At 34.8% G+C, this 17959-nt stretch overlaps 1 protein-coding gene across 1 annotated transcript in view; it reads right to left on the reverse strand.

The window, feature by feature from the left end:
* Positions 1-17959, reverse strand: part of LOC102256539 (serine-rich coiled-coil domain-containing protein 1-like) — a 972873-nt gene that overhangs the window by 691558 nt on the left and 263356 nt on the right. Inside the window, exon 5 of the mRNA XM_014547713.1 lies at positions 5218-5295. Coding sequence (XP_014403199.1) covers positions 5218-5295 — 78 coding nt within the window. The remainder of the gene's footprint in view (positions 1-5217; positions 5296-17959) is intronic.

Consider the following 17959-nt stretch of genomic DNA (forward strand, 5'->3'; position numbering starts at 1 on the left):
TCCAACGTTGCATGACAGAATAAGTTATCTGAGACTGTAACTTATTTCTCTATTTCCACCTTGTTCCTTGTTTAAACTGGTGACCCTGTGATTCTTAAAGTGATTTTTGTGTGAGGACAGAAGAATCTTCAGACACTTCAGACAATTCTTTTCCTCAATTCTATTTCTAAAAGTACATTGAAAATATTTTTTTCCAGACCCTGGCTAATTAAAGGAGAGAGGAATTATATCTGAGAAAAGTTTGAAGAGAGCGTTTTTCTAGTCTAAACTAAACAATGATTTCTGGGGATGAGGAAAAGGGGTCAGGAGAACTTTGGATTGCACAAGGAGACCCAGGTACGAGCCCAGCGCCACCCTGTGGCAGCTTCTGGGAAGGTGGCTGGACCTCAGATAGGGTGGCTCCATTGAGTATTCCAAGCACTAGACACCCAAACTCACTAGACTGTCTAGGAACCCAAACATCACAGAGAAGCGGCTGTCAACGGCTGGGCCAAGGAAAGCATGAGTTATTTTGCTTATTTTTAGACTTTGAAGATTGGTGAATTGAGGGTATACTTCAGTGCCCTTGTGTACTTTTGAAGTAGAGACTAAAGAACATAGAGTTGCATTTGTTTTTATCTCGTTGAATTTTCCACAGGGTAAGGATAAAAGGTTAAGGGAGAAAAGTTCCTTTTTCTAACATATCTAATAAAAAAAATATGGTTTTTTTGGAGGAAAAAGGACCAAATGTAACACCTATGCTTTGATGAAGTATAAATAAATTTTAAAATATGTGATGAATGTGGCAAGCAAAAAGAACATGGCCAAAAGAACATATATTATTATAGAGGGGCCAGGAACAATGAACCAGCTTTATCTTCAAGAGTGCTAGCTTAGGAATGGATTGAGACTGTTAATATACAAATAAGTTAATAGGGTAATCCTACTAAAGAACAGTAGGATTCGGTAGCTCCAAGGCATCTTTGGTGTGGAACATCTGACTGAGCCTAACATAGGGAGAGAGGAGGCCAGTGATCAGATCGTTGAGAGAAATCAGGGAGAATGGCAGAGAGAAAATGTAGACTATAGTAAAATGGGAATATAAAATTTAACAATGCCAACTGGGTTCATTGCTATTTTACAGAAAAACATAAAAAACTGTAATTAACAATTAAGCAGTGGGCTCTCTCACTTTTGTTGTTGTTGCTATTGCTGTTAATCTTCACCCGAGGATATTTTTCCATTGATATTTAGGGAGAGTGGAAGAGAGAGGGAAAGACAGAGAGAAACATCGATGTGAAAGAAATACATCCATTGGTTGCCTCCTGCACTCGCCCTGACCAGGGCCCAGGCCCGGGCCAGGGAGGAACATGCAATCAATGTCTCTCTCACTTTTGTTGTTGTTGCTATTGTTGTTAATCTTCACCCGAGGATATTTTTCCATTGATATTTAGGGAGAGTGGAAGAGAGAGGGAAAGACAGAAAGAAACATCAATGTGAAAGAAATACCTCCATTGGTTGCCTCCTGCACTCGCCCTGACCAGGGCCCAGGCCCGGGCCAGGGAGGAACATGCAATCAATGTACATGCCCTTGACTGAATTGAACCTGGGACCCTTTGGTCTGCAGGCAAACACTTTATCCACTGAGCCAAATTGCTAGCACTCTCTCACTTTTTTTCAAATCAAAGCCTTAGATGAATGATAGTGAACTTTCATCATTCTATTATGGTTATTTGACAAAACATTATTCCCACCCTTGCAAAATTAGTTTTCCCTTGGCCCTTTCATAATGATGTAGTGGCAAGACAGAGCAGCTGTGTATAGAGTGTATGTAATGCTGACTACTGTATTAAAAAAATAGAGGTTATATATTTGCCTTTTGTCTCCAAAAGTATGTCTATCGCAATAGCACGCACAAATTTATTTTGGAATCCTAGAAAATTCTCAGCACCAAGAGTCTGACTAGGAAATCTGTGAGTGTATTATTTACAGAACATGTAGAGAATCATGCATTATACATCTTATTCTCTGAAAAGATATAGTCAAAGTTTCCGTGGCCAGACATGAATACAGTAGGGAATGGTGTTGACTGTGGTGAAATGACATTCATGTGCCCTGCCCTATTTATCTTTGGTCAATCAGTTCTATCTGACAGAAAGGCACAAAGTTCCCTGCAATTGTTTAAGACTGGATGAATATTTGTAGGAAACATCCTCATTTTTGAAAGACCAGCTAAGCAAAACAAAACACTACAGCAATAGGTTTTAAATGGTAAATGCAAGTTTAGGAAGTTTAGGAAGAGATTACCTGCTCTGTGGAGAACACTAAGAAGGGAGTATGGGATTGGATTTTCTCTCAGTGAAGATCTGTTTTTCTTTAAAAAAATTAAATTGAAGAATGAGATCCAATATTAATAGTGTAACCCTAGCCGGTTTGGCTCAGTGGATAGACCGTTGGCTTGTTGATTGAAAGGTCCTGGGTTTAATTCTGGTCAAGGGCACTTACCTTGGTTGCAGGGTCCTCCCCGGGCCAGGCCCTGGTCAGGGCGCATGCAGGAGGCAACCAATTGATGTGTATCTCTCATATCGAAGTTTCTCTCTGTCTTTCCCTCTCTCTTCCACTCTCTCTAAAAGATCAATAGAAAAATATCCTCAGGTGAGGATTAAAAAAAACAAAACAAAAATAGTGTTGAAAAATACTGCTATATTGTGGAAAGGAAGCATTTTGTCCCAAACAAGATCTAATTGTCTTGTCTAACCTACCTCTCTTGACTCCTTGAGAGATTCTCCAGGATGCTACCCAGTTTTCTTCCACATTTAACTTAATAGACCGTACTGTGGTACTATTGGTCTATTCTTAGCCAATTTTTCATCTAACATTCAAGTCAAGAATAAAGACAGAGATATTAGTGGGAAGATACTTATTAAGTTGTAAATGTGAATAAATAAATAAATAACAAAAAATATATGTCATATTTGAGATTATATGGTTAAAATCAATTTAATTGGAATGTCATTCTAAAGCTGATAATTAAAGAAAAGCATTCACTTTGATAAATATTTGAGTCAAAATAGGATATTTTCCTTCAATTGTTGCATGAGTACTTTCAAGATGGACCAAGAAAAGAATGGAATGCATTTCTTTTAGTAAATTAACTTCCAATAGGAAAGATAAAACCAATTCCCTCAATCAGTCATCAAAGAGGCTACATTAGTGCAGTTGCCTATGGAGTCGGATGCTGGGATCATATTCTAAGAAAAGGAAGCTAAGTGATTAAAGAATATTAATTTTATATTAACTTGAAAGGCCATGCTACATTCATGCCATTTAGTCAAATATAATTTTAAACAAAGTTTTAGATGCAAATATATTATAATTTCAGGATTTTTCAAGATATGGTTATAATAAAACTTCAATGTCTTTTATGTGTTAAACAGTTTTCAACACATTTTTGCAATTATAATGCATTTTAGTGCTAAGGTGTATCTCAAATGAGTTTTTATATATTTTGTGTCTACACAAGGATAAACAAATATTCTATTACTCAATCAAATAGTAACAATTTATAATATAAAAATAAGCAAATACAGGAATTTTATTTTGTAATTTCAAATTTTAAATAATTTTAGATACTAATGAGACATTTTTATATCTGATAAATTTTTTTGAAAAAATTATAAATAGTATTCCTTTCACAAAAGAAGTAACATAACAGATACTATAATTGTATGCATTGACAAAGGCCAATATTATATATTATAAGCACTTGGCATTTTTAATTGTTGATACAATCCCTTACACACATTAACACAGGAATAATATTTATCTCCTAGAACCAATCAGAAACACTAACTAAAATGTTTATATTTATATTAGATGTATATCATTTGATTTTAGACTATATTTCACCTTTTATTTACCTCTTAAAAAATACATTAATTTTTAAGGAAGGTAGGCATTAGCAATATATTAAAAAGAGAAAATGGCTTCTGATAATGCTTTGAAAATCCAATGAAAACCTTGTTAAATATGTTTCTTCTTTAAATTTTGTCCCATACATCATAAGATGAAAATATCAAGTAACACTAAGCTTTGAAATATTGTATTATTTTCTTTTTTTGTTGTACAATAATAAAGAAATATTTCTCAATAAATAACATAATCAGAATACTATTCAGTATTTCACAATTTTCTGATATAAATGGATTTTTGACAATTATTATTGTCTATCATTAAGCAAGAAAGCATGCATAATTAGAAAACTATGATACACAATGGAATTCATAGCCTTCTATTATTTTAAGTTAAACAATACAGTAAATATTCACGATATGTAAATCCATGCTAGTCACTACACTAGGTGTAAGCCGTATGAAGTTGAATAAGTCTTTATATGAAAAAGAAAAACTCCCAAAACAATAATTTTATGATAAATACAAAAATTATGAAAGTTATAATGAACCCCAAAATGTACATTTCCCTGTCTTTAAATCAAACAACACTGAACTATTGCACGTAAGTATATTACCCCAACTCTCCAAGTTTTTCTTTTTATCTCCTGCTCTTAAGGAGTGCCTTTATTTATAATAATCCTAACGAAATCCAAATATCCCTGGCATAAATATAAAGTAGCTGAGCCACAAGCTTTGGCCTAAAGGAAAAATCTAATCTTAAATATAAAAACAAAAAGATGACTTCATATTTTTAATGTATAAAGCCTCCCAAACTGAAGAATTCTACTAATCATAATACTTAAATATTTATTTGCATAGTTACTTAATTTTTTTTAAATTATAATGTGGAGGAATGGTTCCATATTTCAATTCTTGAATTTGACTATTATTTTGTAAAGATTAGATAATTAATTATGACCTACAGCCATCAATGAAAATGTAAACACTTGATGAGGGCTGACCACTCATTCTAAATTTATTGCTTAAATTAAAAAGGTTTGGAACCTCAATTCATGTAACATCAAACCATTACAATGAAAACACTGTCTATCACATGCCAAGCAAATAACATGTTCCAGAAAGTATTAATTTATATCCCAAACCTTTACTTTTACTTAGCAATTAGAATGACAACAAAATAAAACAAAAAAAGATTTTAACATTTCATATAAGATTATTACAGATTAAAGCAGTTCATTTTGCCACTTAAGAATTAAATTTCTATTTTACTATATTTATGAACTATTTTTAAAAAATCATGTTTGTTTGTTGGTTTGTTTGTTACCTTGAAAGGCAATGGCTCTTCAGTAAGAGGACTAACTGGAAGTGAAGTGGTGCTACTTGCTGGGCTCATATCCGCACTCTGCAGGAAAAACAAAGTGAATTGAAAAGACACTTTTTGTAGCCATTTTTATTATTCCTAACTTAGAATATAATCCTTGTTATTAAAATTAAAAAATAAAGTAAATATGGGTGTAGGAAAATAAAAAGTATCTATATATATAAAAGCCTAAGTGACCGAATGACTGAACGACCGTTCGACCAGTCGCTATGACGCTCAATGCAGGAGCTGCCCCTGGTGGTCAGTACGCTCCCACAGCGTGAGTGCCGCTAGCTGACCTACCTGTCCCAGTGGCCCACTAGTCCTGCGGTAGCCACTCACTCCATCAGTAGTCCTGCAGGTCCAATCTCCAAAGAACAGGCCTGGCACTGATGAACCAGTGCTGCCAGCACGATCCTGACAGTGCTGATGGCCTCCTGGAAGTCGGCCTCGGGCACTGCAGTCACTTCCCCTCCCTAGACTTTCCACAAGGAAGTAATTATATAAAAGTGGCTGCCAGGTGGCTCCCAACAACTGGCATGAATGTCAGTGGGAGGGATCCAGATCCTGATTTGGCAAAGGTGTCCTACCACCCACCCAGGGGCTGAACGCATCCAGGTCTCCCCAGAGGCCCCTCGGGACAGGCGCCAGATGCAGGGCTTATGGCTGGCAAGTGCTGTGGCTCGAGCCTCTCCCGATCAGGACTGACTGGGCATGAGTGCCAGGGGGCCAGGATAAGCGGGAGCAGAAGGCAGGAGCTGCAGGTGGCATTGGACTGGCAGCTTCGGCCCAATCCCCACAGGCCACTCCAAGGGACCCTGGGCCTCTAGTTGTTATATAATGAACTAGAGGCCCAGTGCACAAAATTTGTGCACGGGGTGGGGGTGGCCTTCAGCCCAGCCTGCACCCTCTCCAATCTGGGACCCCTTTGGGTATGTCTGACTGCCGATTTAGGCCCAATTCCACAGGGATCAGGCCTAAACCAGCAGTTCGACATCCCTCTCGCAACCCAGGACCGCTTGCTCCTAACCGCTTGCCTGACTGCCTGCCTGCCTGATCACCCCCTAACCACCTCTGCCTACCTTAACCTCCTCTACCTGTCTGCCTGATTGCCCCTAACTGCCCTCTGCCGGCCATCTTGTGGCAGTCATCTTGTGATGACATCATGTGACACCACCTAGGCTTTTATTACATAGGATTATTTCTTATTTAGAAATAGTTATCTGAGATATCAGTGAAATTATAACAATGCACATTACAAGTACATTTTATTAAATATAATAATCATTTTTTGTGTTAGAGTAGTATTTAGTATTACATTTTCTTACTTTATTTTTTTACCTTTTCTTTGAAGATAATATGTATCTGTGATAATTCATCATGTTGCTATTTCTATGTCTTTCAAACTGATTATCATAGATTATTAATTTTTTTTTTTTTATGGAGAATAATATAATTGTATCTAGTTTTTATAAAAAGCATGTCTGCCATTACTACATTATTGCAAAATGAAGAAATATTATATTTTTAAGATCCCCACATTCATAGACCTTGCCATTTTACAACCTTTCTTATTATATTCTGCTAATCAAAACTTTTAAGGACAAAAGACACAGTATAAGAGCATTATTAGAAATTTGCTAATGCTGTTATTTCAGTACTAAAAATTTAATCAATTAAAACTTCTTACATAAGAGATTAACCTAAAAAATGAGTTAGAAACTTATCATTATTTTTTCTAAAACCAAGAAAAGGATATTGACAATAGGTAGCAACATAATTTATTTTACTATATTCTTAGCTTATTCTCTCAGAGGAATTTTCCATTTAAGTAGTCAAGCAAATAAAATACTGAAAGTAAGTCACACCTCCATTTTTCAGCTCGTTTTCCAAATATACGTGCACACAAATACAATAAATTTTGCAGTGAAGATTATAGCAAAACAAGGAATTAGCCATGATTGAGATAAGGGAACAAGTAGACAAGTTTGGCTGACTTAAGTTCCAATAAAAGAAGAAATTCAAAGAACAGATACTGCAACTGCTACAAATTCTTAAACTTTCTTTTAATTGAAAGATTATTTTTGCCCTGGCCGGGTTGCTCAGTTGGCTGGAGCATCATCCTGTGCAGCAAAAGTCTGCGGTTCCATTCCCAGTCAGGGTACATACCTAGGTTGTAGATTCAATCCCTAGCCAGGGCACATACAGGAGGCAGCTGATTGATGTTTCTCTCTCTCTCTCTCTCTTTCTCTCTCTCTCAAAATCAAAAAGACATATCCTTGAGTGGGAATTAAAAATTATTATTTTAAATCATTTTTATTTATGTGTACAATAAACTGGACACATAGTAAGTGATAGAACACAGTTCATATATATTTGAATTATATGATATCCTGAAGTAATGATATTCTGCAGAGCACATTAAAGTATTTGCCCTTAAAAATCATATATTCAGGTGACAGAGATGACATTCAGTTGTGAAAATATAAAATCCTGGATCATATTCTTACAGATGAAGGCTTTCCAACTTCCATAAGTAGAGCAGCTCAAAATCAAGTTTCATGGTTAACTTCTCTTAGGGCTGAGGTCTCCCTACAACATTCCAGAAATAAATGTGCCATCCTAAGACTGTAAAAAGCAGACTCTAAAATTTGCATCATGTAACCTTGATTCTTGAATGTCATTCTTAGAGAAAACTTTGTTCTAGCTTTCAGTTTAAATCCATCTTATAGTGTGACACTTTAATTCCATTGCTCATGAGAAATCATGAGAAAAATCTTTAAAAAAACAAATCAGTCTTATATGACAACATCTTATGAACTGCACTTAATTACTAAGTTGAGAATATATATATATATATATACTGTATATATATATATATACAGTATATATATATATATAATTTAAAATCTTCCTTTTAGCTTATTGCTTTTTCTATTTGCATTTCAGTGATCTGTAATTTAGCTGCCATTCCAATTTGTTTTTTCTTTGAGTTAAAATACTATAGTAAACTCTTCAGATATGTCTTACCCACACATTTTACTATACTTAAATTCATTTACCCTTTCATTCAATGATAGCAATACCAATGCAACTGTATGTTTAAATAAAATTAACAAAGTACTTCATAGATGTACTTTGCATGGATATAAGTTGCATAGATGATTTTAAAAGCTAGCAGAGTATGTTCTTCTATAATATCTTCGTAAAATATTTTGTTAGCATTACGGCCTTATCTGCTTATGATATATTTCAGAGGTTGTGGAAATGGCTGGTTTATGATCATGTGAAAGTCAATCCCATGGGAATATAGAATACTTATTCTTTAAAGGAAGCAAATCATGCCAAAATAAGGAATGTCCTTAATTCTCCTGTAATACCCTTGGGTTTTTTACTCATTTGGAGACTGCAATAGACATTCTTGTTATAAGAAGCCTATTCTAATTCTAACACATGTCCTAAAACTTAGTTTTCTGCTTCGAAGTCCAACAAACATCTCCTTTTCAACACTAGGTTTATAAGTAATATAAACCTAACATTTTCCCCCACACTTAAAATGTTATTTCAGCCAAATTGCTAGATTCTCCCCTTTCCATTTCTGTATCTATAAATTATTTGGGGTCCAGCTTCTTTCACTCAGCAAAATTATTTTGAAATCCACCATATCCTGAAGCATTTTGTTGTGACAGAAAGTAAGGACATGCTCAAAAATAAAAAGATGGGGCATGCCAAAGAGACAGAGGAGCAAACTTGAAAGAGCTCCCAATTGCCAAAGATGAAACACTTTGAGCAACAAAATAAATAACATAGCATTAGAGTACAACTCAAAGTATAAGACAAAAAATGAATTCATACATAAATAAATAAGTGACCAAATAAATAAATAATTGGGAGATGAGACAATCTCTCCTGCAGAAGAATTCCAAAAAATTTTAGGTAGCTGCTCCCCCTCTTCAAGAAGTGGGACTTAATAGTCCACCCCCACCCCTAGGTTGTGTTTAGTGACTTATTTCTTTTGGAGAGTAATGGATGAAAAGGGAGAGAGGTAACTTTTCAGTGGGAAACCTGGCAAACACTACCTTAACCAAGTGATTATGAAGGTTGCATGATATAATGTTATGAGAGGGATAATTCACTTCTGTGGTCTTCTTACCAAAAACCCACAATTTCAGTCTAGTTATGGGAAAAATATTGGACAAACCCAAATTGAGGACCTTTTTAGAAAAATTCTGACCAAAGTCAAGTTCATCAACAACATCAAAAGTCTGAGAACTATTACAGATTATGATTCTAAGGACAACATGATGACTAAACATAATGTGTCATTTTGGATAAAATCCTGGAATAGCAAAAAGGACACTAGGGGAAACTGGTGATATCAAAATGAATTGCTGAGTTTAGTTAATAAGAATGTACCAATATCGGTTCTTAGTTGTGACAAACGTTCTCTGTTAAGGTAAGAGGATCACAATAGGGGAAACTGGATGAGGGTTACTCAGGAGTTCTCTGCAACTTTTCTATAAATCCGAAACTGTTTTAAAATAAAACGCTTATTTTAAAATATTCTTTATTAGCAACATAACTAGGCTTTTCAGTATTATAATGCATGACTGTCATTTTACTGATTGCTTCTAAGTTTGCATCAGACCTTTTATAACCATCACAAAAATAAATTTTGACGGACCATTTTATTGGAATGCATAATATCTCTACCAAAGAATCTTTAATCGTCTATAAAGATCTCACTGAAAAGAAGATGTTAATTTTTCCCCCCATGCATTTATGTTCCATATGAGGATGTTGAAGGAAAGCTTCAGCCATATAAAATGATCTATTTGTTTGGGTACTCTTAAGGTGCTTGGAAAAGTGAGTTTGAATTATTAATATTTACTGAGTGCCATAATTCCATAGTATAGACCCATTAATTATACCTCCCCTGAAAGCATAATTAATGGATCTGTCCTATGGGATTAAAGTTTATTATCAGGATTTCTTGAAGTGAGACATGATCAATCGGGCTCAAATCTGTTGAGTACATAAACAGATTTGAGTGTAAGTAAAACATTTTAATTTTTTAAACCATTAGGGTAAATTTTATAAAGTAATTCTCCAGGTCTATTAAAAGAAAAATGGTCATCTAAATGCATTGACTCTGATTTGAATATGTTTCCTTATAATTCTAAAATTATATTTAAAATGCACCACATATTACACTATTAGCTGTTCTAATAATCAATGATATTACTACTGATAAAATACATAGATTTCTGTAGTATAAATGGGCTACTTTACTTGAAAGTGCTTTTTTTCAGATGTGTCAATTTTCTGTGAAAATTCAGGCATTAATTCATTCAGCCATTCAATAATTATTGAGTATACATTAGGTTTCCCTTTCCTTAGATTTTAAGTCATGTTTCATCCCACTTTTAAGATGTGGTTGTCCCAAGGATTTAGTAAGAAAAGGAAAGCAGAACATCTAATCATGACACAGAAAGACATATTCCATGCTTACTTGTTTCTTGTTTTGGCAGCAAAGTGAAATGAGAGAGGCAGTAAGTTGAGTTCAATATCTAACTCAGGATTAGCTCTTTGTATTTTAAACAAACTCAACAACCTTACCAATTTGTGTGACATCTTTTATTGGTCCTGTTTTTTTCCAGATGAAAATGCAAGTGGTTTTTTTTTTTTTCTCTTTATAATAAGTTCTTGTAGTTGATATCTTCTGCTTTGCCTTTCGAGTATATAATCCATTTTACTATGTTAACAAAATTTGAATTTTCTTTTGGAGAGTGATTTCTCCTAAAATCTCAATCCATTTGTTTTGATCAGTGCTGATTCAACACCCTTGAAATAGGTATGAGCATATGGCAAAGTCCTCCAATCTTTCCTATTGGACACAGAACAGAACAGGAGCCAAATCATTTAAATGAAGCTCAAATATGGAAACTGTGTTGGAATCTTGAGAAAGAAATGCTCTCATTAAGCTAATGCTTCCAAGCTGAAGAATGTGTTTCTATCTGATTTTCCAGAGGTACCCAAGTACATGGAATATCCCTAGGAAATAATCCAACACAGAGCCAATCCAAGAAATGGAGAGAAAAAACTCGAGTCCCAAGTACACATCTGACATATTGATAATGGAGCTCTGCATCGTCAGATAATTTTTACAAAACAGTGTGCCTAAGATTTAAGCATCCTCTCTACTCTAGGAATAAACACTATGGTCGAGAAATTGCAAGTTATGGAACCTAGAATTTGGAATTGGCTGATGCAAGTAGAGACTCAGGATACTACTCTATTCTAAGCTACGCAGTTACCAATATTTATGATAGCAAAATAGTTTACAAAATTATTTTCAAAATTTTGGGGGACTCAGTTATATATTTTTGAATTTGAAGCTTCATGATTTGGTCAAAATATGCCTGGATATAAGAATGTATTTACTTATATTCTTTTAAAATTCAGTATATATTTTAAAATTTTTGTTTTAACTAGATAGCACATTCACATAGTCTTTTTCCAGAAAAACATTCCCCTTCCACTTTTAGTCCCCAGACATTGAGAGGCCTCTAATTCTATCATTTTATTGTATAACCTTCCATAGATGTTATATGTATATAATAGAAACACACACAAATATATATAATCATGAATTTTTAAAATGTTATACATATAAGATAACTTATTATACATACTATTCTTCAACTTGCCTTTTCAAATTACCATGTATCTGTATATAGTTAGTTCCTTCTTTCTTTTATTTTGCTTTATAGTATCCCATTTTATGCTGATGTCATAATATAACCAGTGTTGCATTCCCACTCTTTAGCTGTTACAAACAGAGCTGAAATAAATAATCTTATATTATTTGCATATTTATCTATAAAATAATTTTTTGGAGGTGGAATTAGTGGGCTAAAAGATATATTCAATTTTAATTGTGAATGTTTTTGCCACATCACCCTGCATGGAGATTCTATCAATTTATACACCCACCTGGGCTTAAGAGTAAATATTTTCCCACTGTCTCATCATGCATTCTCTATTTCAAAAGGTCTTTAGTACAGATCCATAAGGTAAACAAAAGCTCTGGTTGAAGTTCACCTTCCAAAAATCACAGAGGTTCTAAAAATGATGTCTTTTTAAAATCTTTTTCTGGATGCCATCAACTAAGATAGTTGAGAGAAATAATATCCGAACAGATGCCTGGCTCAGTGTTCAGTTAGTTTTGCTCTTTGCTCTATTCTGATCTTATGAACATTTCAAATTACTAATCTCATTTCTTGAATGTTTTGCAACCAAATTAAAGCTAAATCAAAGCTGTGACCATGTTAAAAAATACTATGGACAGCTCTACTCCAACAAACTAGACAACCTGGAGGAAATGGACAAATTCCTAGAAAAATACAACATTCCAAAACTCAACCAGGAAGAATCTAAAAATCTCAATAGGCCAATAACTATGGAACAAATTGAAGCAGTCATCAGAAAGCTTCCAGCAAACAAAAGCCCAGGACCAGACGGCTTCACAGGGGAGTTTTACCAAACATTCAAGGAAGAACTAAAACCTATCCTCCTCAGACTACTACAAAAAATCCAAGAGGAAGGAACACTTCCAAGCTCATTCTATGAAGCCAGCATCACCCTAATACCAAAACCAGGTAAAGACAACACAATGAAAGAGAATTACAGGCCAATATCCCTCATGAACATAGATGCCAAAATCCTCAACAAAATCTTAGCAAATCGGATCCAGCAGTACATCAGAAAGATCATACACCATGACCAAGTAGGATTTATCCCAGGGATGCAAGGATGGTACAATATCCGCAAATCAATAAACGTGATACATCACATAAACAAATTGAAAGAAAAAAACCACATGGTCATATCAATTGATGCAGAAAAAGCATTTGACAAAATCCAACACCCATTTTTGATAAAAACTCTCAGCAAGGTGGGAGTAGAAGGATCATACCTCAACATAATAAAAGCCATATATGACAGGCCCACAGCCAACATCATACTCAATGGACAAAAACTAACACCATTTCCCCTAAGAACAGGAACAAGACAAGGATGCCCACTCTCACCACTCCTGTTCAACATAGTCCTGGAAGTATTAGCCATTGCAATTAGACAAGAAGAAGAAATAAAAGGCATCCAAATTGGAAAAGAGGAAGTAAAACTGTCCTTATTTGCAGACGACATGATATTATACATACAAAACCCTAGAGACTCCATCAAAAAGCTACTAGACTTAATACATGAATTTGGCAATGTAGCAGGATACAAAATTAACCCCAAGAAATCTGAGGCATTTCTATACACCAATAGTGAACTTTCAGAAAGAGAGATTAGAAAAACAATCCCATTTACCATCGCACCAAAAAAATTAAGCTACCTAGGAATAAACTTAACTAAAGAGGTAAAAGACCTCTACTCAGAAAACTACAGGACGTTGAAAAAAGAGATAGAGGAAGACATAAACAGATGGAAGAACATACCGTGTTCATGGATTGGTAGAATCAACATCATTAAAATGTCCATACTACCCAAAGCAATCTATAAATTCAACGCACTTCCCATTAAAATACCAACGGCATACTTCACAGATCTAGAACGAACTCTCCAAAAATTCATCTGGAATAAAAAAAGACCCCGAATAGCTGCAGCAATCCTGAGAAAGAACAAAGTAGGTGGGATCTCAATACCAGATATCAAGCTGTATTACAAAGCCAATGTTCTCAAAACTGCCTGGTACTGGCACAAGAACAGACATATAGATCAATGGAATAGAATAGAGAGCCCAGAAATCAGCCCCAACCAATACGCTCAATTAATATTTGACAAAGGAGGCAAGAACATACAATGGAGTCAAGACAGTCTCTTCAATAAATGGTGCTGGGAAAATTGGACAGATACATGCAAGAAAATGAAACTAGACCACCAACTTACACCATACACAAAAATAAACTCAAAATGGATAAAGGACTTAAATGTACGACAGGAAACCATAAAAATTCTAGAAGAATCCAAAGGCAACAAAATCTCAGACATATGCCAAAGCAATTTCTTCACTGATACAGCTCCTAGGGCAGTTGAAACTAAAGAGAAAATGAACAAATGGGACTACATCAAAATAAAAAGCTTCTGCACAGCAAAAGAAACCATCAACAAAACAACAAGAAAACCCACTGCGTGGGAAAACATATTTGCCAACGTCATATCTGATAAGGGCCTAATCTCCAAAATTTATAGGGAACTCATACAACTTAACAAAAAGAAGATAAACAATCCAATCAAAAAATGGGCAAAGGACCTAAATAGACACCTTTCAAAAGAGGACATTCAGAAAGCCAAGAGACATATGAAAACATGCTCAAAGTCACTAATCATCCGAGAGATGCAAATCAAAACAACAATGAGGTACCATCTCACACCTGTCAGAATGGCTATCATCAACAAATCAACAAACGACAAGTGCTGGAGAGGATGTGGAGAAAAAGGAACACTTGTGCACTGCTGGTGGGAATGCAGACTGGTGCAGCCACTATGGAAGACAGTATGGAGTTTCCTCAAAAAACTGGAAATGGAACTCCCATTTGACCCTGTGATCCCACTTCTAGGAATATATCCCAAGAAACCAGAAACACCAATCAGAAAGGATATATGCACCCATATGTTCATAGCAGCACAATTCACCATAGCTAAGATCTGGAAACAGCCTAAGTGCCCATCAGTAGATGAATGGATTAGAAAACTGTGGTACATCTACACGATGGAATACTATGCTGCTGTAAAAAAGAAGGAACTCTTACCATTTGCAACAGCATGGATGGAACTGGAGAGCATTATGCTAAGTGAAATAAGCCAGTCAATGAAGGAAAAATACCACATGATCTCACTCATTCATGGATAATAAAGACCATTACAAACTTTTGAACAATAATAGATACAGAGGCAGAGCTGCCTCAAACTGATTGTCAAACTGCAGTGGGAAGGCCAGAGAGGGTTGGGGGGCAGAAGGGAGGGGAGTAAGAGATCAACCGAAGGACTTGTATGCATGCATATAAGCAAAACCAATGGACATAAGACACTGGGGGGTAGGGGAGGCCAGGGGATTGTCAAGGGCGGGGAAAAAAAGGACACATATGTAATACCCTTTGTAATACTTTAAGCAATAAAAAAAAATAGCACATAAAAATTAAAAAAAAAAGCTGTGACCAAACACCACAATAGCCTGAATTATTGGACTATTGCAACAAAATAAACGGACTCAGCCGAGTGCAGCTGGTTGAAGCTTTATCCTATATGCCAAAAGGTTCAATTCCAGTCAGGGCACATATTTAGGTTGTAGGTTCGGTCCCCTGTAGGGGCCCATATGGGAGGAAACCTATTGATTTTTTTGTCACATCAATGTTTCATTCTGTCTTTCCCTCCCTCCATCCTTCCCTTTCTCTTTCTCTAAAATCAATAAAAATATGTCCTCGGGTGAGGATTAAAAATATAATAATAAAATAAAATGAATTTACTTGTTCCTTCAGGGTAAATCCCACAGGAGAAATCAGAAATGATTTCTAAGTTTGAAAGCTTCAGAAATTAAAGTATATCAATTCACATAGGTATTAGTACATTTTGTGGGATAATTCAGAATAACTAAATGAATTACACACTGTACTTTATCAGATGGGCCGACGCAGTAGTTAATTTGGCATTTGAACTCAGGGTGGCAACCTACTTGAGCTCTTCCTTACTGGTGAAAAGAACCACTCAGAAACCACATTACAGAGCAGAGGATTCTTTGTTTAGTATAAAATTAAAACAAGTAACTGGTAACTCTCAAAGGATGCTTTCGTCAAGCAATGGTTCATGTATATAGAAATACAAATCATTTAGATTAATGTTATCTCATTCATTTTAAACAAATTTAAAAATCAGCTACCAAAAGCATAATTTCTTCATGCCAGACACAGGATAGCATAATTAAGAAGAGAAATGTCTAATCTTATTAGCAATATATTTTTAAAATCAGCTTATTTTGTTCATGGTTTTATGGGTCACCTCAACAATGACTAAGCATATTCATGTTATTTTGCTTTTGGTTTGTTTCAATTTTAGGAAACTGAAGATTCTACATTTGTATTCAGATTCTGGGAGTGCATGGTATTTGAAGCTTAAAGTTCCTATATCATTCGTCTCAGTTATACAGATACTATAAGGCACAGTTCCTTTTTTAACCCATTATTTTTCTGAAGGAGAGAAATTCTGTCTCTGATCCCTAATCCCTGAGGTTGAATCCAAACCAAGTGCTGCTTGATCTCCATAGGCTTGTCTATGATTTGAATCTCCATTATCCCTCTGTCTGTTTATATATTTTCTTGAACACTCTTGGTATGTTCTGCTGCTTCAAACAAGTTCAAATTATGATCTCATTTAATAACAACATTTAACAAACAATATTGAGAACCTACCACCAACCAGATTCTATGATGTATGTTTAATAAAAACAGTTTGTTCCTCTAATTATCTCATGCTTATTAAGGGAGACAAGCCAAGTATGGAAAGTATAAAAAAAGAGATGATTAGATAGATAAATGATGATAGATGATAGATAGATAGATAGATAGATAGATAGATAGATAGATAGATAATAGATAGATAGATAGATCTATAACAATAAAAGCATAATATGCTTCAGGACAAAGCTGGGGCTGTAGCCACCATGGCTGTGAGGGAGGGATCCAGGCAGCTGCAGCTGCAAATGCCTACTCTTGCATGAATTTCGTGCATTGGGCCTCTAGTAGATAGATAAAAATCCAAACAGCAAAAGATAATTACTGCTAAAACATATGTGTATTTTCCAGTATTCTGTGCAATGTGATTGATTGAAATTAATGTATATTATGTATCATCAATTTTGTCTTAAACTATGGTCTCAAGATTTTTGTCATATCAAATATTTTTTTCAGTGTAACTTATGATGAATGCATACAATTCCATCATATAATTACAGCTTTATTCATCTTGTCAGGTCCTTAATTTTAGACATTTTTTATACTGCCATTTTTTTCTTTATAAGTAATGCTGTGATAATATTTTAAAAAACATATCTGTAATTATTTCTTTTAACACATTTATAGAATTACAAGGCATTACTTATAGAATATGCATATAATTAGCTAACTTCACATATATTAATTAATTTTCCTCAAAGGCTAATGTACTAATTTTTACTCCTATATGAGAAGTTTGAGAGTTCTAAATTTACTGTCACTTCAGTAGGAAAAGAGAAATATATCAGGTTATTTAAAAGGCTGTGATTTACCAATTGGTTAGTTATTAGAGAAAAAAAAATATCCTTAAGTTCCATTCAAATAAATACTGAATGGATTAAAGTGCTAAATACATAAATAACCCAAACAAAGAACTTGAAAATATAGGTAAACATTAGATATAAATTATCATAAAATGGATGGAGGTTTTCTAAACTTAAACCTAAATAGGCTTGGCCAGCATGGCTCAGTGGTTGAGTGTTGATTTATGAACCAGGAAGTCATGGTTTGATTCCTAGTCAGGGCATATGCCCTGGGTGTGGGCTCAATGTCCAGTGTTGGTCCTGCAGAGGCAGCTGATCAATGATTCTCTCTCATCATTGATGTTTCTATCTCTCTCTCCCTCTCTTTTCCTCTCTGGGAAAAAAAAA

This window comes from Myotis brandtii, unplaced genomic scaffold (assembly GCF_000412655.1).
Source record: "Myotis brandtii unplaced genomic scaffold, ASM41265v1 scaffold113, whole genome shotgun sequence".
Lineage (NCBI taxonomy): Eukaryota > Metazoa > Chordata > Mammalia > Chiroptera > Vespertilionidae > Myotis > Myotis brandtii.